Raw genomic sequence first — 23,995 nt, 5'->3', positions numbered from 1 at the left:
ATCGTAATTGTATTTACACAGTGCTTAGAACCCCTGAGGAGGTTTTGAAGGGACAGTTATGTAAAAAAAAATGCCATTACTTACGGTCTGGTAGTACTAAAATGTACATTTTCAAAGCACCATTTTATCGAAAAACTATTTGTACAATTTGTAGCAGTCTATCTTATACTGTGTGTAATGCAAGTATAAAAGAATGGCTTACATATTCACAGTGCTTTCTTTCACAGACTGGGACCTCATAGCACTAAAAACAGACAAGTCACTATTCTCCACTGCACTAACCAAAATGTAATTGTGTGGCTCTTTGGTTACACACATACCTTTGCAGTGCATTTACTAATAGAGGTTTCATCATGTACTAGAGTGTATTTACAGCTATCAACTTTTTAAAAAATGTATTTTCATTTATGCTAGTCATTATTTTATATGTAGATGCCTGATGACGAAAGACCTAAAAAACTACAAAAATAGGTTAGGTCTTATTTATGAGATTCTTGTACAGCTGGAGCGTCACTTTTTTGAAGCTCCGGCAGCATAAGTATCTCAATCATATCAATGAGGCAACGCAAAGGCCCCTTCCTGGGCTTTGCATGACCTCGTACATATGGAGTAAGGCAAGACAGTGCAATCGCAGCATTGCCTTACTCTGCGTCAAGGGGACATTCCATGGACACTGCTGTGGGTGTTCCCACACAACACCCATGGATTTTGATGCTGCCCCAGATTTACAAAATCAAGTAAACCTGGGGCAGTACCAAAACCTTATGCCTCACCACAGTAGGCATAACACGGAGAAATGCTTTAATTTCTCCTCACTGTTTTCCTCTATCCATGTGTGCTGCATTGTATAAAAGACTTAGAAAGAGGAAACCATATCTGTGGATTGTTTTGTGTGCAGGAATGTGCTTCTTCATGCACAAAAACTATCCTGCATATGTTGGCGCTAGCAGCAGTTTGTGCACCAATGCAGGTGAGAAGTACAGGAGAGTACCGTATTTAAGAAAAGGGTGCATTACTACCCTTTCACATTGGTGTAGGGCAGTGCAGCACAAAGACTTGCAGCACTGCCCTATACCAATTCCTGATAAATGAGGACCTTTGTTTTTAGCCACAACTTTGACCACGCCTCCATGATCACTGACCTTTTATTTGCTAAACACGGTTTAATATTAGTTCCACACTGTAAGCATGATTTGCTGTGGGAATTGGGGGCATTTATGGTTGTCGATAGTTGTCAATGATGAGGGGTATCATGTTCTAGAAATTTTTGTCAGGAGGGGTCCTTACACATCAAACATTTTGACAGGGGGATCTCCGCTTCAAAAAGTTTGACCTCTGATCTAGAGAATGAGAATTAAATGCTACAAGTGGACTGCAGCACTCAATGTGTCACCCACTGCACTAAAACCTTAAAATATGTCTCTAGGCCTGCCCTTGTAACCCGTTTGTGCAGTGTTAAACTGCCATATCAACCTGGTACACTTAACATTTTACCAGGCCTAAACCTTCCCTTCTAATACTTAGACCTCAAATGCACATGGGACATGTTGCATGGCAGTTAAATGTAGGACATGTATTATTAAAGGTGTACATTTCTTGGCTGTGATAAACCTCCAAAGTTATTTTCTACTGTGGCAAGGCTGGCTCTCCCAAACAAAAACACTGTGTTATGGTATAGCGATTCACATTACTTAACTTCAATTTGGGAGCAGCCATAAACGTGATTCAAGGACTCATTTGAATAGTAATTTAAAATCAACTTAATGCTAAAGCCTGATTTTATTTTACTATTTTGAAAATGCCACTTTGACAAAGTTTTCATTTTTCTACATAAGCCAAATGTGCCTTTCTGACATGGACCAGTGTCACCTGACCCCTGGTGGCAAACCTAGAGTTTAGTGAAGGGCACCCAGCCCCTTCTTGACTTCAAAAGAGACCTACACTGTCAATGGCAGATGCAGCTCTCACCTGGGCCTGCCTGCCCTTTGTCTCTCTTGTCAGTCTGGCCCCAAACCCAGTGGGGTAGAAGAACTGACCAGAACTAGCGCATGAAAGTGGATACCACAGATCTCCTCAGAACGCTCATGTCTGAAGACCCTGAAGGAAGTCTGGACCTGCTTGCTTTGAACCCAGAACACCTGGAGTGACTCCAAGGACTCCAATGCTACAGGACACAACAGGCTTTAAGAGGACTCTCTCCCTGCAACTGGCCAACTGACCAGTTCCAACTGGACATGCACTGAACCCTGCTGCTGGTCTCTGCTGGAGTGAATCATAACTCCCAAGCGGTGCCCCTCAGGTCAGACCCTTGACTGGTGTTAGAATGTACTCCTCCTGCCCACACTGCAAAATCTAGGACTTGAGGCCCGATTACCAATACAGTGGTCCCACAGCCATCACAAACAAGTTTTCCACCCCCCAAATTTGGATGGCAGGTGGATGTGTGGTGGGCAGAAAGACCGACCGCCACATTTATGACATTCAGACCTCCTGCATCCCTCAGAATGATGGCGGTACCTGCCAGGCACCGCCTGAGGGATAATGATATCCCTTTCCACCTGTCTGTCAGCTGAGGTCAACCCGCATGACCAGACAGGTGGAAAGACTTTGGGGGCCAGTAGCGGGTCCCCCTTCCCCCTGGTCCTAAGCTGTGGGTATTGGGGGCACCTATGATGCCCCTCCACATATCCCTGCACATTGTGGCAGACACCAAATGGTGCCTGCACGTAGTGTATGATATGTAAATTATCCCATTTGTTGTTTTGAGACATATGCTGCAGCCAGCGGCACCCACCACTATGCAAAAGGTAGGCATTGGGTTCAGGAAACCCAAAAAATAAAGGAAATGTAAAATATCTATTAGTTTAAAATAAACTAATACACATTTCCTACAAAAAACAGTAATAAATGCAACACCCATCGAGCTCCAAATCAGGAACAAATCCAATACTTATTTTATTTATTTATTTAAGAAGTTTCATATAGCCCGAGGGTATCGGAGCACTTTACAGCAGATACAATGAAGAGATTCACAACAAACAACCAAAAAGAAAGACCACATTAACATTGCAGGACGCTGTTTGGGAGCTTGAGGAAAAGGAGTCGGGGCAGTGCGAGGTGTCTGTGTCCGCCCGCCATAGTAATAGACCCCTAAAATTCTACAACACTACATATCACTAAACATACAACACCTTAACAGTACTACACACATTATTTCATATGAAGTACACCACATTACAACATCCACCAAAATCAAACAAACTGTACACAATACCTAACTACCACCCCTACTCTTAAATGACCTTAATAATAAATTAAATGAAACTTAACCTTAACCGATGCGATGCAGCTTGCAACTGTGAGCTTCTCTCTCCAAAAGCATCCAAATAATGACCAGGATAGAATAAACAACCCACTTCCACCCAAAGAAAATGACTGCCTAATTAAAATAGAAAAAAGACTATTTCTCATTGAAGTCAATGTAAAACAATGTTATTATAAAAAAGGTATGTTTAAAAAATGTATTTCACTGTTAACATTTTTAGAAATGTAATACAAATGGTAAAAAATGTGTAAAATATATAGTAATGAATATTATAATGTACATAATATTCTTTAGTACATATTACAAATAATTTTCTTGATTTATTAAATAATATATACAAAAATGATTAAATGTATCACAAAAAGATACTTATGTATAAAAGAATGTATGTCACAATATGTTTCTATTAATACTGTAATTTATTTCTACTTACATAATAAATAATAATATTTCAAAATGTAATATTGTTTAATATTTCAAAAATTGTTAGACATAAAAATAAATGCACTGCAATGTTTATTTTTTATTGTGTGCACCAATTTGCGTAGTTATTAATCTCCTACACAGCACTTTCCATGCATGCATTCTCTTTTTTATTTTAGATTTATTTTTATTGGGGGAGTTCATCTATTGCAAAATCAATACTTAAATAGCAAAGCAAAATCAGACCAAATTACATCAGTACTGTCCTCTTTCAGATGCAAAAAATACCCTTCAGAATATGATCATTTTAAACAAACAGATACCTTTAAAACTTAAAATTCATATATGCAGTTTCACTTAAACCCCCATGTCAAATTCCCTTCCAATTCTTTAATTTTATTCATTTTAGACCTTAGATGTTGGAATGTTTAAATTCCCTCAGATTGCCAATTTTTAAGGATTAAGGATCTAGCTAGTAAGACCCGGTTTTTGTAGCGGGTTGGCCTTTAAGTCTGGTGAATATCCTAAAACTGCTGTCTGTATATCTAATGGTTGTTGCAGTTTCAAGGTATGAGTGCGAATCTGATGGATCTTATCTCATAATTTGCACAGCCTTGGGCAGTCCCATATAATGTGTGTCCAACTACCCTCTCCTTCTGCATCACAACTAAAATAATTTGCAGAGATTTGCAGGTTAATCTTGTAGAGGAGGGCGGAGGTTATACATAAAAGCCACTTGGTATAAAATTGCATGCATCACAGGTTGGCGCCATTTAACAATGTGAAGTTAAACTCATTGATGTTATCCCAGGCTGACAAAGATATCTGGAGATTTTCTTTGGACTGCCGTTTTGCTGCAATTCTCCGTGGACCTTAACCACAGAATGGATGTATCAGAGAGAAACCCAGCTGCTGATTGTCCTACGGGTGTTAGAATCTAATAAATCCTCAACAAGTTCTACAGTTGTAAATATGTATATGGGATTTAAGTACCACATAAGCATGGGCGAATTTTGCGAATCTCGCGTTCGCGAATTTTGCGGATTTGCGAACTCGCAATCCGCAAAATCCGCGAATTCCCGCGAATTTGCGGATTTTTTTTTTTTGCGTTCGCCCGTGTTTCTGCCAGTTCGCGAGGGTTTTTACAATTTCGCAATTTGCGAACTTACCTGTCGGGTCGCAAGTTTTGCGAACTTGTTGTTTCTACGTGTCCAGCCTGTTTGGGACACTCTTCTTCATCACTGCCACTCTCTGTCACCACTGCCACTCTCTGACTACTCATGCCACCCTCTGGCCCACCCATGCCACCCTCTGTTTCATCACCACACCCTCTGGTTGTCCAGTGTACATTATTTTCGGCAAAGCAAAGCACACCTTCCCTGCCTCCAGTGACCTGAATTAATTTGGGGCTGATTAATGTGTCACAGAATATTTTTTTAGCTGGCACCTGCTTCCTTAGTGCTTCCTGATTAGTGATCTTTTGCACTTGCTAAGTGCTTTCATTGTTGCAAAATTAGTTACAACACCTGCCCTGCCCCAACTGACAATAATGAATTAGGGGCTGATTAATGGATTTTAACTTCCAGCCTGGCTCCTGCTTGTCTCCCTTAGCTGTAATTCAGGACCTTTGTGGCTGTGTGTAACTATTCTGAGGTTCAGAGCAGGGTCACATAATAGTTGCAACTGGCAACTGAACTCTGGAGGGGCCCCTCAGGAAGCACTACAGGAAATGGCTACTAATGATGAGCCTGAACTTTTGAACCTGGTAAGTAGTTTCAGTTTTGCTAAGATCGTATTTCTGCAATTTAGCACTTATTCGCGGGGCGCGAAGTTGTACTGGGAAGCCGCGAACTCACGCGAACAGTGCGAGCAGTGCGAGCAAAATCCGCTGCTCGCGGATTTGCGGATTTTGCGGGAGATTCGCAAATCTCGCGGATTGCGAATTTCCCGAAAATCCGCAAAATCCGCGAGCGAAACGGATTTTCCGCCCATGCTTAGTACCACAACAGGTACAAAGCTTCCAGGGAACCATCCAAAACATCATGGCTTTGCTCCCAGCCATATAGTTTACTAAAGTGATCATACAACAACTAACTCCAACTAAAGCCTCCAGGGTGTAATTAAGTCTTTAACTTCCCAAGCAAACAGTTCTTAAAACAGCATCCAATTGTAAGCTCTAACGGCAGCTTATCAGTCATTTATTTGATAAGACTGTCTCTTCTCTCCAACCAGATATGCCGGGAAGGATGTAACAACTGCAAGTTTGCCCTTATGCCCTTGGTGACAATTAATTAAATATTGAAAACATTCAGAGACAAACAAGCACTTCACTTTCTAGATATTCAGTAGCTGGGTGACTTAGTGCACTCCCCTTTCACAGAGTACAATATTTCCTGGTGGACCATACTTGTAAAATGGAAAAATGGTAGAAAATATCATTGACAAGGACCGAGTGTTCAAAGTGAAGGGATGGCCCTTGAAATTAATATCATGCAAATCACTAAATGGTTTAGGTTTATCCACTTAATTGTCTTCAGACAATGGTGAATTTCAAGAAAACTGGGCTGCTCTCTATTGGATTTGGCAGAGCTCATTGAACAGGAAGTAAAACAATTCATTCAAAATTCTTGAATTTGAGGGTCATGGCTGCTCCCCACTAGCATATAGCTTTTCATATCTTGCACCTGAAAGCAATAATTGAACCCCCATAAACATGTATTCCATAGGAGATTGAGACTGGCCAATATATGGAAATCTAGCGGGGGAATATCCATTTGTTCTTCCATTTATAGCCCCTATTCCCTAAACTGTAAGGATATTCATAAGTTGTTGAAAGTAATGAGAGCCTCTTACTTTATTTGGAATTTAGGAGTTGGGACACCCACTTAGTTCTTCGCTCTATACAATATCATTTGTCAGAGGAAGATCATCCCCTAACCTCAATTAAAATCCCACATAAATACCCAAGACACAGAGGTCCTGAATGTGGGTCAACTGGGTACTTTCTAACACATTCTATAAATGAAACAAGGTTTTTGACCAAGATCAGTCTGTGATGGACCTACCATATATTAGGAAAAGTGGAAAATTACCTTTAGTCCCACCGTTTTCAGCATACATTTTGGCGAGGAGTTTATTTTTAGTCCAAATCATAATATACCATGAGACTTGTTCCGACTGCCCATGTGCTGTAGGAATAGGAAAGGGCAAGTATACCAGTTTCTAAATAGGGAGACAACCCCAGTTTCCTGCTCCTTTAACTGCTCCCTTATCTTTAAGTTTAGGATATACAATGTCTTTATCTACCCCAACCAGGGCTCCCCATTGCTAAATAACCTGCCACCACATACACAGGAAGAGCCAAATCAGTACTAGGTTAAAACAATCAAATCTTCAGTTCCTTCCTAAAAATAACTTTCCTAGGGCTCTATGGCACAAATGTAGCAGTATGGTGTTCCAGATTTTAGTCACTGAACACTTTAAGGAACTTTCTCCTAGTCTGGCTCTTTTGATTCCAGGTACGAAATCTAGCCATAGGTTAGATGGACTAAAAGTCCTGGAAGGAGTACAGGGCTTAATCAGATATGTAAGAGTAAGAGAGCCTGTATTGGGGATAGCACGGTCTAAAACGCAAAAGGCCTTAAATTGAATACGTCTTTCAACCAATAACCAATGTAATCAGTCAAATAGAATGAAACAGATTGCTTTTTGGGATTATGTAAGCGAAGGCATGCCACCCCCTTTAGAATTATTTGAAGCAGCCTTGTTACCATCTGTAAAATGCCCAGATAAATGGGTGACATAATGATGGCCTGGAACATGGTTTTTTGGGGTAGGGAAACATCACATACACCACAAGAGAATGATGTTGGACACTTCCCACATGCTTTACCATTAGTGCACTCACCCAGATCACATCCCAGAAGTTACAGGCTTGTGGATTGAAGAAGCGGAGCTCTGAATTGCGTCCTTGCTCAAGGCAAAGTAATGGACAGTGTTTTTTGTCAATGTGTGCGGCGACCTGTGGACTTGCTGAGCACCTGTGTCTTGAGCAGTTGGGAGAGGCAGGGTAAGCTCACAGTGGCACACAACTACAGGTCTAGTGGCAAGAGGACCAGGGCGGCTAGATGGGATTTTAGGAGGTGCAGGTGAGAAAGCACGTATACAGGGAGCAGTGCAGGGCTAGGTCTCACCATCACCATTGGTCCCTGTTCGCCTTTTGTTCCTTTTTAATATGCTGGCAAATGCATCACTCTACAAAATGTTAAGCTCATCGGAAGAGATAACACTTAATCATTTGCTGAGCTTCTTATAAAATTAAAAGAACCTCTCAAGAACGTGTCAGTTGCTTCCACAAAATAAAGAGCGGTAAAAGAAACCAAAAGAAATGTGGAAAAAAAGAGAGAAAGCAATCAGTTATGTTTAAAGCATGCACACAATTTAGCGCAAGCCTCCAAGTGTTAAGTCAGCCCTCTCAAATAAGTCCACCCCCATCCAGAGGTTGTGGCAGAAGGGTACATTAAAGAAACCATTCACTAATATACGTACACTGCGGAATGCAAGGCAATGGATGGATTTAAAAGTGCAACAGTTGTTAGAGGCTGGAAGCTTAGAGGCCTCTGATGCCCAAATGGAAAGTGGGAAAAGGGGGAGAGACAAATAGCAGCGTAGATACTCAGGAGATTCATAAGCCTAACTCCACCCTGGAATGGACTGGAAAAGTAATAACATGTTGGAGGACCATCAAAAATAGTCTACTGCAGATCCTCTTTTTTCCAAATCTTATATAGCTCCAATAACTACAAGGGCAGGTAATCAGTTGCAAGTCTTGACGGTATTTCAGCTAGCTTTGTCCTCTGACCAGCAGCCGGCTTTGCATGCAGAGACTGAACTTGCAGAGGATGGACTCTCAACAATGGCGCCAGTGGGAGATGAGACATCCCTTCAGGATGTACAACGTGATCTGGAACTCGGATACACTGTCAAATGTATGTTTGAGCTCATTCTCACTGTGATAAAGGAGCTACGCACAACCCAATCTCAAGAAATTGGATCTCTTCAAACAAACTGCCAAAAAATGAGGAGACAATGGGCAAACTGCCAGAGCAGAAGTCTGAGGCTGAGGAGCGGGTTTCCAGATATGAGGATAAAGTAGTGTTCTTTAAAGAGGAAATCACACAGATTAGGAAAAGTAAAAAAGCCCTTGAGTCTAACGATATGGACCAATTCAGTCTTGGAATTGTTTTGACCGACTCGGTTTCAGGAAGTCCGACCGACCGATTACAATGCTTCAGAACATCATTCGGTCAGATTCGCATTGACTTCAATGGGAGCCTGTGTCCGGAACGAGAACACAGGCTCTCTTTAAAAAAAGGGGTGTTGGGGAAAACCTTCCATCCTGTGGTGGGTACCTTATGGTGCATGCCACACTGTGCATGGTTGGTAAGAGGAGTCCCTTGGGTTCCCCCATGGGCCCCAACCGGAGGTCTGCAGATGAAGGGGGTCTGCTACGAGCCCCCAAATTCAGATTCTGACAGCAGTTTTGTGTCTGGCAGACCAATTAGGAAGTCTGTCAGAATCAGACATCATAATCGTTCGGTCGGAAACCATGTGCATAGAGCTGTACGATTCAGCTCTGAATGACTCGGGCTATCCAAATGCTGATCGGAACTAAATCCGAGAGCCCAAACGGTTTCCTTGCACTGGAATTGGTTGGTCGGATATGTATCTGATTCAGTGGGAAACATAGGTTCTAAAGCGGATTCAGAGAATCTGAATCCCGTTTGGAGCCTTTCCGACGGACATCGTATTTGCACCCTTAGCTGGGATTCCAGAATCATTTGAAGGACCTCAAGTAAAAGACTGGTGAGAATCCCAACTGAAAAAAATACATTCCAGCGCTAACAGAAGACCTAACGATTACAAGGGCTCAAAGGGTACCTTTTTAAAGCCCCATTAATGCAAAATATCCTCACATAATTTTAGTCAACTTTGCTGATTTTATAGTGAGAGAGAACATATTGACCAGAGCCATTGAAAAAAGACCTTTACAACACAAGAATTTATACAATGTAAGATTTTTTCATTAGGAGTGCACTAGCCACAAAGAGTCAAAGGGAATTTGTGAGGTTGAGTGATACTTTCAAAGCAAAGAGGACACAAGCAATCATCTTACTGCAATCAACACTTAAAGTCCTTGCATGCTATCTATTGGACAATGTCAAGAAAGCACAGGTATTGTTGCAGTAGTGTCCAGTCCATTTTAAGATTGGTATACGTTGTATGTTAAGTATACCCGGGACTAGGGACCAGGGGCCCACAGACCTAGTGTCTCTTCAGCAATTTTGAGTGCACATCTATGGTTGCAAGGTCTTTGCACCTACGGTACTGAGGGGTTAGGAGGAGGTGAGGGCCATCCTTCCACAGGATGCAATGGAGTGATCAGGGGAATGAGGGTGTAAAGGAAGAGATGTTGCATGGGGTGATTATGGGGGACAAAAAGAGGTGAGTACCATTTTGAGTTTTGATAAGTTGAATATGTTGTGAAACATTGCAAAATTCGTAGGGCATTTATATGACAGGAGATGCCAATTCATTAAGATTCATATTTACAGCTGTTTATGTCCTATGCACATTATATTGCATTTTCACTTTAGGCAGCCATGATGTCTCGTATCTGAAGGGATGGTGCCTGGGAAAGTAGAAAGAGATGATATCTGATGTGACCTGTGATAGTTTAAAACTGACCTTAGTGCAATTATGCACTGTATTTGATGTGCAATAAGGCCTATTATCGTTTAGGCCCTCAGCACTTTATTTTGCTCAGATATTTTAGGAAATCAATAAGTGTTGCATGTAAGAGATTAGCTTCAGGAAATGCACTGTAATGTTTGTAAAATATATATTAAATAATATATACTATATATAATTATTTAACATATATTAAAAATAATAACTATATATTACGGTTACAAATATATATACTTAATATATATTAAATAATAACTATATATAACTGTTAAAATATATATATACTTAATATATATTTACATGCAAAACTGTCTTTTACATTTCTCTAAACAACTTAAAAATGTATATATGTATATTCAATATCAAAATATATTGTCAAAAATATTAATTAAATAATGTTATCAAAAATAATATTATATAATACATAATATTTCGACATATCTTACATGACACCAATTAATAAATATATTTTTATTTTATGTTTTCAAAACTGCACTTAATGTACTTGCTACACATTAAGAATATAATAATGTTTTATTTATAATAAAAGAATAAAAAATTCCAATTATTGTAAAATACTATAGTATGTAATATGTATTTCAATAAATGTACATTTTATTGCAATAACTGTATATATACTTGTTAGAAAAACCTATATCAACTTCTAATCGGTATACAAGATTTCCTTTAACAAATACATTTGTGTTTTTATTAATTTAAAATACCAAACACTACACATGTATAACTTCCTATTCTCACAGCAACCTACATTAAATCACTAAAGGTGCTGGAAACTACACATAAATAATTTACTATTCCCACTCCAATGTACCTCAAGTCTGGGAATGTGCTAGATACTAAACATATATAATTTACTATTCCCACTCCAACCTACCTTAAGTAAGAGAAGGTGCTGGACACTAAACATATATATTTTACTATTCCCACTCCAACCTACCTTAAGTCAGGGAAGGTGCAGGACACTAAACATATATAATTTACTATTCCCACTCCAACCTACCTTACGGCAGGGTAGGTGCTGGACACTAAACATATATAATGTACTATTCCCACTCCAACCGACCTTAATGCAGAGAAGGTGCTGGACACTAAGGGGGTCATTAGGATCTCAGGTGGAGTGCCACCTCCCGCATGGCGGTGGCAATCTGTCCGAGATCCATTCCCGCCTGTCCCCAATTTCACCCCACCATATTACTATGGCAGGGGGGACCACAGCGGACAGAAAGACCATCTGCCGCTTTTGGGGGAAAAGAGTTCAATATGGTGTTGGTGTATGCTAGACACCACCATCCATATCATGATGGGGCGGACACATGCCTTCGGAAAGGCATGCGGGAATCTCTTACGGGGGCCAATCCCCAGGGACTCTGGGATAGGGGGTGCACATGGGAGGGTGCCTATGGTAACTCCCTGCATTGCAATGTACAACATGGCAGTCACGTTGTGCATTGACATGCATGATGTGCATTTTAGCATTGCTGGAAGCGGTGCTTTCAACAACGCCTGCCTCAATGTTAAATATGCGGGATGCTCCCGCCACTGTGGCGGGCGCATCCTAGTGGCCCCCATGCAACCCCCGCCATTATGGCGGGCGGCCCCTCTTTAGGTCGGGATGGGGACGGACAAAGACCGCCCACCATCCTTATGACCCCTTAAATATATATACTTTACTATTCACACTCCAAACTACCGTAAGGCAAGGAAGGTGGTGGACACTAAACATACATGCTTTACTATTCCCACTCCAATCTACATTAACTCAAGAAAGGTGCTATTTACTAAACATACATATCATACTATTCCCACTCCAATCTACATCAGACCAAGAAAGGTGCTGGACACTTAACAAACATAATTTACTATTCTCAGTCCAATTAAGCTTAAATAAAAGAAAGATACAGTACACAAACCATAAAATATAAACTATTTACACCCACATATTTCTTAAGTCAGTAAAATTAGTAAAACAGTAAATATACATATTTGTATATTAGTACTACAATATACCTTAAATTAGGGAAAGATTTTACCATTAAACCTACATAATTAACTATTATCACACCAATCTATCTTAAACCATACAAGTATGATATTGTTGTAATAGAGACTTTTTTATTGTTCAGAACTTTTAGATGAGCAAGCATAATTGGAATTGGGATGTGGATATGCAATGTGTGGGCTTGAGAGATAGTCTCTTGTGCCTGGCTAAACAAATTGTTGCTAACTTCAAGGCTGTGCAGCTGTGTACCTCTTTGTCCCAACATGGGGAGTCTACCTGCCACCATAGAACATTGTGTCTTGATTGAACTGTCCAGAGGGTTTTGTTGAGAAGAAGTTTGCAGAACTTTCCATGGCTACTTAATTGTGTGTTTCTTACAATAGTTTGGCAGATCCAATCCTGTATTTGCTGAGAGAAGTCCTTTCTCAAACTCTGCTAGTTTCCCCTGTCCCGGGTGTTCAATTTCTGCTTGGATGCCCGTTTCTTTCCCCAAAACCTTCATATGGTTTTTCTGATGCTGACACCTTCATCTTTGAATTTTCCCTTGTGATTTTCAAAGCTTTATTTAGTTGTGGGAAATATCTTTTTGGAATTCATCTACTTTGTATTATGTGTTTTGCATCTTATTATATGTTGAAACTTCATCAATATAATATGCAGATCCAGACTGCCCAGGTATATAGATTTGTATTGTTTTTGTATACATTGATTTTACCGAATGATAGTTGCTTGTAACCATACAAAATGTTGCTAATAAACCTTCATGGGTTGGATACCATCCTCTCTGTTGTTATTGTTGAGCAAAACTTGTTTCTCTTTCATTAAAATATATTTCTGAATCTAGCTCCTTTTATACACTTTTAGTCTGTAGTCAAAAGTCGATACAACCAGTGGGGAAGACCGTGTACAATGACCACACAAAAATATTTAGGCAAAGTATAATCCACTCCATAGGGAGGCAGCAGAGGGTGGTTTGTCACTGTAATTTAGGGAACTAGGATGTTCCAGATAAGATCTAGAACAAGCCTCAGTTCTCTCCATGCCCCTAAAATACATAGCTCACTTTGGAGTTTCAGCAGCTTTGAAGGTGGTTTCAGTGCCCGGGAAGTGAGTATAAGTAGGGCTGCACATTGCAAATTTTGTATGTTAAGCTTTCAACATTTTTTGGGGTTCATATATTGCATCTTGTGGTGTAGTGTTTGTTAGAAGTCTGCCAAGGTTGTGAGGCTGGACAGAAAGCTAAGGCGCTTCTTTATGTATATTGCTTTGGTATGTAATCGCATAAGTGCTTGCTGGTGAGCAGCTGAAGTTGCTATCAGTATCGCCTTAGTTGAAGATTCCACCTTGTTAAAGAATATTATTGTTGAACTTGTCTGCTAAGGCTTGTATCGCCGGTCTCTGAGGTGCCATTGGCAGCACAATTAAAATATGAAACTGTAACTTCATGTTGTGAGTATACTAACAGTGACTGGTCTTAGTAGATACTGTTGTGCAGAGGAGAAGCTGCAGTAGTCAGAGAGAATACCTGCTGCTGAGGTTTCACGTGTGTGTGTGTTAATGTTGGAAAGTATTATTCCCTATATACTCAACTTGAATAAATGACAATTTTGGACTTCTTTAGATGTATATCAAAGAGTTATTTGTTAATTGTGTTTACTTTGCCATTTTTGGAAAAGTTCAGCTAAAGTGAAAAGAACTGTAATAGAGAGAGAGCCAATGTGAGGTGCTGCAACCCACAATATCTGGTGCTGCACTGGCATTGGTTGGTTTGTGTGAATGGTGCTCTGGAATTTGTTCTTGCTTCATCAAGTGTGGTAATGTGAAGGGTTCATATAGAAGGTGGTGCACTGAGATTGGACACTGGTATAGAAACACTTTACATTGTAAACAATTGAGAATTGCTTACTCTTGGTCACCTAAAAATAACTGTAAATATTAAGAGTTTCAGGTTATTCTGAGTTTTTGTGAAAGGTGATGTGAAAATTCATAGCTACGATGGTGAGGAAGCTCCTTCTCGAGGCACACCAATTCATTCCATGGCCATAAATGTTGGGCTTCACAGATGCATTTGGCTTAATAACAGAAAATGCTAACTAAGAAAGAAGGGACCTTGCAGTTTCCCCGACATGGTACCTTTAATCTGAATATAATTGAAACATTTAGACAAGTGTTCTAAGGCATTTAACCCCTCCACCAAAACTAGCACAGTATGAGGCATAGCTTGGGAGCGAGCTGCACTTGCAAAGAATAACAAGAAGTATCAGAGGGAGATGGCCTGGATGAAATATGAAAGATGCCTGTTGAAATTTATTTCTACCAACTTACTTGTTCCTGGAAGCATGGAAATTGGACAAATATTCCCTGGGCATGTTGGATCGAGATTAGTCTTTTCTAGGATGGCTTTAACCATGGCATGTTTCCATGACTGAGGCACCAGATCCTGATCTAGGGAAAGGTTGACCATCACAAGAAGTGTGGGCAAGATTATGTCTGCTCAAAGAGCAGGGATCTTTGGCAGAACGTGGTAAAGTGGGGATTCAGATTTAATTTTCCCGAAAAGGGCTGGAAAAGTACCAAGGAGGAGAGGAGGTAATTCTGACAGGAGTGATGTGGTAGTCTGCTTAGAGGTACTAGGGAGAGTCCACTCGACCACAGCAAACTCCGAAAAAAAATTAAACTTGAAAAAGAAAAGAAAACGACTGTCCCATCTCTTTTAAGGAAACAGGCTGAATTTTAAAAAGGTTGACATTATTGCATGACAATCATAGACATGGCTCTCTGTCTGTTGGCTCCAGAAGGCCTCAATTCTTGTATTGGCCTCCAATCGAAGCAAACTACCTCATTGATATTCATGAGATAAATCAGATTGTGGCCCACTACAACTTGGATTTTCAACTAATCCATTTGTAGCAGTCAAAAATATTTTTTCACTCCTAAAATGGTATTTCAAATAGATACTGATTCAGTATCTAGAATGGGCATGTTGCAGGTGTGACCTCCAAAAACTGGATTGATATCTAATTTATCAATGTTTTTTGACCGAAATGTGGCCTGAAAACATTGATATTATACCAACCTCTTCTCCTTAGTGAAAGTAAAAAAAAAAGGTTGTTTAAGAGTAGGCAGTGGTCCACTGGACCACAGTCAACTCTTAAAAAAAGTAAACTTGAAAAAGAAAAGAAAAATACAGTCCCATTTCTTTTAGGGAAAACAGGCTGCATTGTAAAAATATTGGCATTATTGAAAAACAATCACAGACATGGACGTCTGTTGACTCCAGAAGGCCTCAATTCCTGTATGGCCTCCAATCAAAGCGAACTACCTCAATGATATACATGAGATATGTCAGATTGTAGCCCACTACAACTTGGATTTTTGAGAACCGACCCATAGTTTAAAGGTTGGTTCTTAAAGTTCTTTGCTAGTCTTTGAAATACTTATTGTAATTTACGGCCAGTATTTAGCAACCAGATTTTCATACATCTGGCCCTTACTGAGCAGATTAGGATATGGACTAGTAACTGCATTCTGGAAATGACATATTTGAAATTTGTGCCCAAACTGGGATTCTTTGTTAAACAAAATGTTTCACAAAGTGTTGGATACATTTCTAACTGTAAGTTTCAATAAAATAGTATTCATTTTCTTTGTTTATTTTTCAGCAAGAAAAAAGTCAAGACGGTTCAAGAATTAAAGGTAAGTTATTCACTTGCATGTTTTAGTTATATGTTTTTAAGCAGCAACAACAAACAAAAGGAATGCTGAAATGTAGAGCTCCACACTGTTACCAACTGATGTGATTAATGGATTAAACAGAAAAATTATTGTTTTAGGATTTACTTGTTCGTAATTATACCACATTGTGTGTTATAAGTACCATTGCAAAACAAATCCTGTAGAGATCAAAGAGTGTTTTTTTCTGCTGCAGTTTACTTATCACTTCTTGTATATATTATGTCAATTCTTCAAATACTTCACTCAAAGACTTCGACTAATGGTTCTTCCCTGAGCAGTTATTATTAGCAGACATGAATTGTTATTGTCAAGTCAAGTCAATTCATTAAGTCTTTATTTCGAATATAAAAATCATAAAAGACAATACCATTTTGAACCAGATTAAAAAAAATCGAAATACATCAGTATATACATTAACAAGTACTAATAAATTTCAAAATCACTGGTGCTTGGTACAAATGAGCATTAATAGGTGGTGTACAGAAAGATAAAAGGTCCACAGTTGGAACATACTTAAAATAATTAATAGTAACATTCGCTAAAAAATCTTTACAAGAAAGCTCCCACCATAATTGGCATGACACACACAAAATCCTATAAAAAGGTGGCTGATTTAGATACTTTGAAGTCAGTGGAACACAATACATTTTGTTATTCTCCCCAGCAAAGTACAAGGAGAAGATTAGCGTTGCCTCCTCTCCTTAGCACGTATAACCCACATCCAGCTTAAAAATCTGGTGACAGCAATCACAATATATTCATTCATAGCTGTTTTAAGAATCCTTAAAGCTTTGCTACTTAGCCTAGTCCCCAGGATTAGGTAGATAGGTTTTAACCATCTATGCCTAGGGCTTTTATAAGCTGGGCAAGCAAATAAAATGTGTGCTAATGATTCATTCTGAGTTGGACAGAATTGAGATTTGCTGTTGTTCGGAGCGTTCCATTTACTGAAAAATAAATTAGTAGGGAGAGATCCCACCCTAAATTGGTGGTACAGTTTCCTATCTTTGTTGGAGGTGATGAAATTCCAGTACTTCTCATACTCTACTACATGCTTATGTTCAAGAAAGTCCCTGGATAATGAAGATCTTATTAAGGCAGAGAAGCTCTTTATTTTGATCATATCCCAATATGCTGCCTTATATTCGCTCTTTGAAGGAAAGGAGTTTTCAACAAGATTTACCCATAGTCTACTCATCCCTATCTGTGACAGAGTAGGGCTTGTGCATACTGGACATCTCCGGGGTGACCCAGAGTCTCCTCCAGTACACTAATGGTCTAAATTGTGCTGTGTCTTCGATTGAATAACAGCCAAGATCTAAAAATAGGGGCATTAGCGGAGTTGACTGAGGAAGACCAGTCAATGCCCTCAAAAATTTATTTTGGGCTGTTATTAAGGGGGCAAGATTGTCGAAGCTCCACAATTCGGAGCGACGAATCTGGTGTATGAAAGTCGCTGCTCCTTCAACAGGGCATCTGACAACTGAGCTTCAGTCAGTAGGTTAATCTGAGGCTTCCTACTAAGCTTACTGCCAATTGTTACCCCCAAGTAAGTAAAGTTCTGAGTCTGTTCCAGAATACCTTCCTTCATTTCTACTCTACCATTTATCACCTTGGGCTTTTGTAGGACCATAAATTTCGTTTTCTCCACATTCACTAGGAGACTCCTCAAATCTCCCCAAAGCAGACTGTAAACCCTTCTGAGTCTTCGAAAGTATTAGGGTGTTGTCTGCAAACATAAGCAGAAGATCATCAGGCCTGCTAAGTTAGGAGCATCAATGGGGAGATTCTGAAAGTACTGGACTATCCTATTGTTATACAATGAAAAGAGGGTTGGTGCTAGAACGCACCCCTGTCGAACACCCTTTGCTATAGGAAACCCTTGTGTAACACTCCCTTGCATATCCCAGTGTACCTGTGCAAAATTAGCATCATGAAGAGTAACCAAGAAAGCCAAAATTTCAAGTGGCATACCTAGTTTCAGGAAGGTTCTCCACATTTTTGCACGGGGGACAAGATCAAAAGCCGATTTAAGGTCGACAAAAGCTGCATAAATTGTACCCCGCCTAAAATTATCACACACCAGTAAACTAGTATAAACCTAAAGACCTGGTCAACAGTGCTGGTACATGAGCGGAACCCCGCCTGAAGTGGTGACAGAATATCAAATTTGTCCATCCAGACCTGGATTCGGCTCAGTACCATTCTAGCTGAAACCTTCTGTATACAGTTAATGAGACTTAATGGCCTATAGTTACCTGGGTTAGAACGGTCACCTTTCTTAAAAATCGGGAGGATTTCTGCTTCTGATCGGGCATGGATGCTCCACTAGCGAAAGCATTCACAAGGAGCTGAATATAAGGTGCTCAGATATCTATGTTGTGAAGGACTAGATCCACCAGGATACAGTCTAACCCGGGTCCCCTGCCTCTGATTTTAGTACTGTTATCACCTCTTTCTTAGTAAAATACATAGTTGATTCAAGGAGTGGCAATTCTAATATTTCCTGGGCGGAGTTTGTAATTGCAAACTGGGTCTTACAATAGGATACCCAGTGCTCGGGAGATACATGAGTCTCTGGCCCCCGACTCGAGTCACCCCTACCCCATTTCACAAGATGCCAAAAAGTAACCATGCTTTTCCCTGTACAAGCCTTAAGCAGCTCGACCCAATGTTGATCATCCCATTCCCTTTTTGCTTTCTGTTGGGCCAACTTGTACCCCTCCCTTGTCTTTCATATATCTTCCCTGTTCTTAGATCTTATGGCCCTGCTAAAATTTTGTAAGCTTCTCCACATGATTTGCCATACCATGCGGCAGCCGTAGGGCAAGATCGGCTCTTAGATTGTTTACCAATGGTCATAAAAATGCCCTTTAGCTTACTAAACAGTTCACTGTGGACCCTGCAATCTTTTAGTTCACCTCCTCTTGGGTTGCACAATTTTGAAGAATAGCTGAAGCACTAAACACTAGCTCCCTCATCTGTTGTAAGTGCTCTACATTTTCAATAACTTTAGTCCATTTGACTCTCCTTGTATCATTTGTTAAATGAACTTCTACATGAGCAGTTCTCGGCACCTGCTTATCAATAATTGGAATGCCTTTGAGCTGCATAGAGAGTACTAAAGAGTTGTGGTCGCTCTCTGCCTGCTCCCAAACTACCATATTAATTAGGGAGGGCCAACTTATTCAGGAATATAAAATCAATGCGACTACTTTGCAACCCATTATTAAAAGTTTGGGAGCCCTGCCTATCTGAGGGGGATCACCCATTTACAGCCTCTACCCCGTGTTCCAAACAAAACACTTTTAGCTGCAGAGCTGCCCCTGTCCATTTTTAAATAGGAGGAAGATGCAAATGTGGTATGTTCCACTGATCATCCTCCTCAAAACTAAGGTTGAAATCATTATCATCAAGGGGCTCAAAAGAGCAGTTGAAGTCTCCAGCTATTATTATATTGCCTACACCCATATAATCATTCAAAAACATGTCTAGGAGAGCTACAGTGGGGGAGGCTTTCCCACCTGGCATACCCTTAGCATAAATGTTATTAAGCAACAAGTCAGGGACTTCTGACATCTGTATTCTAATTATTAAAATGTCCCAGCTGTCAATATACAGTTCTTCCACCTTATAGCGGTCAGACTGCCTCACCCATGTTGTTAGGCCCCCCATAGTTCTTCTCCTCTGTCCTCCTTGCGCTGGTTTAGAAAAATGTATAAAACTCTGACAGTAGACGTGGTCCAAGGCCCATTTTTCCTGGAAGGTCATTATATCATGACCTTCAATAAAAGTAGCCCAGTCCACTGAGGTTAACTTACAACATAACCCTGCTACATTCCAGGAGACTAATTTCAAATCAGGGCCAGAATAAGTCTTGTATACTTTACACACCATTGGCCCTAAATAGTCTGCATGAATACTCCCTGGAACCCCCTCACCTAACATAAAACTTAGTTGTAGTGAACCACAAACCCCTCCTTCACCCACCATATTATCCCTCGAGGTTCTATCCAACCTGTTATCATTTAATGGTGTTAAAGTAGATACACCTTTCTTAGGGATAGCTGTTACATGGGCAACCATAAACCGTTCTTTACATAAATACACTTTATGACTAGTGGTACTTGATTTACGTCCAAGTCAAATAATTTCCTCCAAAGTAGAGAATACTTCAAACCTGTTACATGTGGGGACCTCATAATTATAAGTACCTTGTTCACAAAATGCACCCCTCGATACTCCCCTACCTTTAACTAGGTTGCCACGCGGTCGATAAAAGAAACGCAGGGAAGTATGTTGATATCATCATTTGCTAAATAATCAGTCCCAGCTCTATCCAAGATTTCCTGAACCAATCGCGGGGACCTAAAGCTTAGGACCACGCAATCTCCTGTAAGGGCCTTTGGGGATTAGCCAACCCAGGGAATTCTTCGCACCATTTTGAAATCACTAAATAGTGCGTTCCCTACCCCTAATCTAATGTTCAGGAAGTGTAAGGCCTTGTTCTTAAGCGATGACCAGTGATCGTGAGTATTAGGGGGAAGCAATGGTACATTTGCTAATACAATTGTGTAGGGGGTCGCTTCAGGTGTAAGGTGCGAGGACATACACGCATTCACGTCCCCCCCTGAGGTTGTAAGGGTGCCCGGGGACCAATTAAACCCCCTTTGTGGGTTGCGTTAAAGATTGATGATGAAATTACTAAAGGGTTGGTCATGGGCGCCCTATCCCCAACATGGGGAGTGAGTGTAGCGACACTAGTGGGTAGTCTGATGTCAACAGTCCTCTCCTGTCTAGACTCTACCATACCCACTTGTCCTGGCCCACTGGGGGGGGGGTGGGGACTGCTTAGTAAATGCTGCTCTATTAGGGCCAATCTCTTGTCTATACCAGACAGTTTTACTATTAACGGATGCAAAAGGGCCATACGTTTTTCCTCAACTCTATTTAGAAGCTCAGTGTCAATAATTCCGCTTGTGTTACTAGATCTGCTGGTACCCTGAGCATCTGGAATTAATACTTCATTCTAGCCTCTCTCGCACCCAGAAATTACAGACTTCCCTTTCATCATTTTGGATGCCTGTTGCGTTGTTTTAGGGAGGGCATCCGCTTTCCTTTTCTTCTGATTATGTTTCCCACCTACCGATAATGAACTCCTTAACTGGCGGGTTGGTGTTTTGGCGATGGAATTACAAGGAGTGGGTGAGGTATTACCTGGGTTCATAATGCAGATGCTCCGGGGGATTTGAACTCAGTTGGGGAAGGCAATCAATGGCTGTAGTATGATCAGGTGTAGAGGATAATACAACTGGTATAGTTCCTATAGAGAGACTCTGGGGCTCTAAGAAGAGTCTTTTTTCAGTCAGCTGAATCTCGTGGATTAAAACGAATTCTGCCCATGACAGGAACGCGTCCAATGTTCCCACTACACCAGGCCCTCCTCCTCCCTTACGCTTATTTTTACTCATTGCCCCGAGCTATGACAGAACAGCAAAAATACAAACAAGTTCAAAGCTCGAGACCACCAAACAGGTAAAACGGCTTACTCTATTTAAATTGTCAATGGGGTTGCTCAGCCCGGTCTCATCCAGTCTCAGACTGGCTCATGGACCTGCTTATGGCCCGGGCTAAGCCTGGGTGTGACCCGCGTGCACCCCACACCACAGGGGTCAAGGCAGCACTTTAAAGCGCAATGACCATGCCTCCCCCAGTGGCAGCTGAGGAGTCAGTGCTTGGGAGTCTCCTTAGAGGCAGCAGGGGCACGAATAGCAGCCCCAAACCCAGCAGGCAGAGATAAATAATGGCAGGAACAGAGGAAAACGGGCAAAAGCCCTCTAGTGTGTCCCACTTTAGCTGTCTGCCCGGGCAGACCAGAAGGATCAGCCTTCCCTCATCATCTCAACTTGCTGGAGTGGATTCCTCACTGAAGGCTTGTCCTGGACTGGAGTGCAGATATCATCAGTAGCTGTGGCATATGGTTGTCTATGTACTCTGGGTGTTGGACCGTGACAAGAATCCAGTTAAATCCTAACTTTTACACAATGCTGGGTTATGTCCGTAGAATTAGTTACCCCCACCATGCCTCTCCATGACTGCAGTGTGCCAAAGCACACTTCTTTATTTAACCGGAGCCCCCATCGTTGTTATTGTAAATACCAATGTTCCTCAAGTTGGTTGTTTATGAAACTGGGTTAAAGCAAGAGGCCATGGTAACTTGGTTATACTTGAATAAGACAGTAAGGGTGATAACATAAATTATTTGTGAATTATCTCACACCAACAACATATTCCTGCTTTATATTTTTCATTCAAAGTAGATTTTCATACAAAATAACTTATATATCACTGAATACAATAAATACTTTGTGTTCTCAAGAATCAACATAGAGGCCATGACTATCCACAAATGTAAATATACTTATATAGCGCAACCTGTCACCACAAAGGGCATCCTGGCGCTTGCCTAGGGAACCCGTCCTGGTATTCCCCTGTGAGAGGCCCCGGCAGGGTATCCACAAGGTGAAAGCCAGGCATCCTGCCGCGAGGGGCCGTTGTGGAGATTAAGCAAGCTATTGCCCAGAGTCGCAGAGCGTGAACCCGTGAGTCGAGAAGGCACCAGAGCGAGAATTATCGAGACCGTGGAATTTTTAGCCCAAGACCCGCCAAGGTGGGGAATTGAACCCTGGTCAAGGGCCGAGCTCAGCTTCCGGGTCTGCCGCCTCTAACCCCTGAGCCACACTTCTCCACAATAGAGGAAAGTATGATTCCAATTACCAAAGACCGTAGGCAGAACATCCTATCCACTGGTTGGAAAAGTATGCAGGATTAATGTTCATTTGCACATAAACATATACCTGTTCAGCTACAAGTCCATTAAAGAAATGGTTTGTTGTTTTTTTAGTTTAAAATGTTACATTTTAGCTGACATTTTTACACAACTATAATATAATTTTAACTTTTGTTTTTCCCAGTGACTGTCTGAGGGTTTTGTAACGTAAAGTAACAACAATATAATGGGATGCCAATTAAAGTAAGGCAGACCTACTACATTTTGGAAAAGGTCAGAACACCAAAAAATAAAAAGAATGCCTATTGGCTTTATCAGGGGGTCAGCACCTCCACACGAATGCTAAGAGAAACGCATAGTCTGAAGCAAGTAGTCATATCTGCAAGAGCCAAAGAATGTGCAGAATGATAAGCTACTGACATGAAGGTCGGAAGAACTAGGAGTGAGTCAGCTTTCAATGTGAATAGTAAGCAGAGACACAAGCCTGAAGGTCACAAAGTGATGTCACCAAAGAAAAAGAAACTGTGCTTCAGGTGCAGCTTTTTGATTCCACATGAAGGTAAAAGTCCCGCCATTGGACAAGTATGCAAGGGTTGCGGGAAAGAGAACCATTTTGTAATGGTTTGTAAAGCAAAGGAAAAATGATGTGCGGCATGTTGAGAAAACAAAATGGACGCCAGAGAGTTCCAGAAATGATGTTCTACTCAAGCATTTCCCTATTTAGAGTGGGTAGTCAGTTCTTTTTTTTTTTACTGTCTGATACCCCCAGGTATATCCTGGCAGGGCAGGACAGTAAAAAAGAAAACTGAAAATTGGAATGTTGGTAGAAAAGTTCAACAGCCAGCTGTTATGTCTGATGGAGCCATTACGGCTGTGCTTGCCAATTTATAGAGATATCCATGGGGCCAGTGGACATCTCGAAATTTGGCAGGTGAAGTAAAGACATGGTGGC

The 23,995-nt window shown here is 40.8% G+C and overlaps 1 protein-coding gene across 2 annotated transcripts in view; it reads left to right on the top strand.

The window, feature by feature from the left end:
• FSTL5 (follistatin like 5) overlaps nt 1–23,995 on the top strand; it is a 2,973,258-nt gene that overhangs the window by 639,165 nt on the left and 2,310,098 nt on the right. For both annotated transcript variants that reach the window (XM_086962384.1, XM_086962383.1), the window contains exon 3: nt 16,181–16,214. In XM_086962384.1, the coding sequence (XP_086818510.1) occupies nt 16,181–16,214 (34 nt within the window). The remainder of the gene's footprint in view (nt 1–16,180; nt 16,215–23,995) is intronic.

This window comes from Lissotriton vulgaris, chromosome 3_1, assembly GCF_964263255.1.
Source record: "Lissotriton vulgaris chromosome 3_1, aLisVul1.2, whole genome shotgun sequence".
NCBI lineage: Eukaryota > Metazoa > Chordata > Amphibia > Caudata > Salamandridae > Lissotriton > Lissotriton vulgaris.
This window is presented reverse-complemented; position numbering and strand designations above follow the sequence as displayed.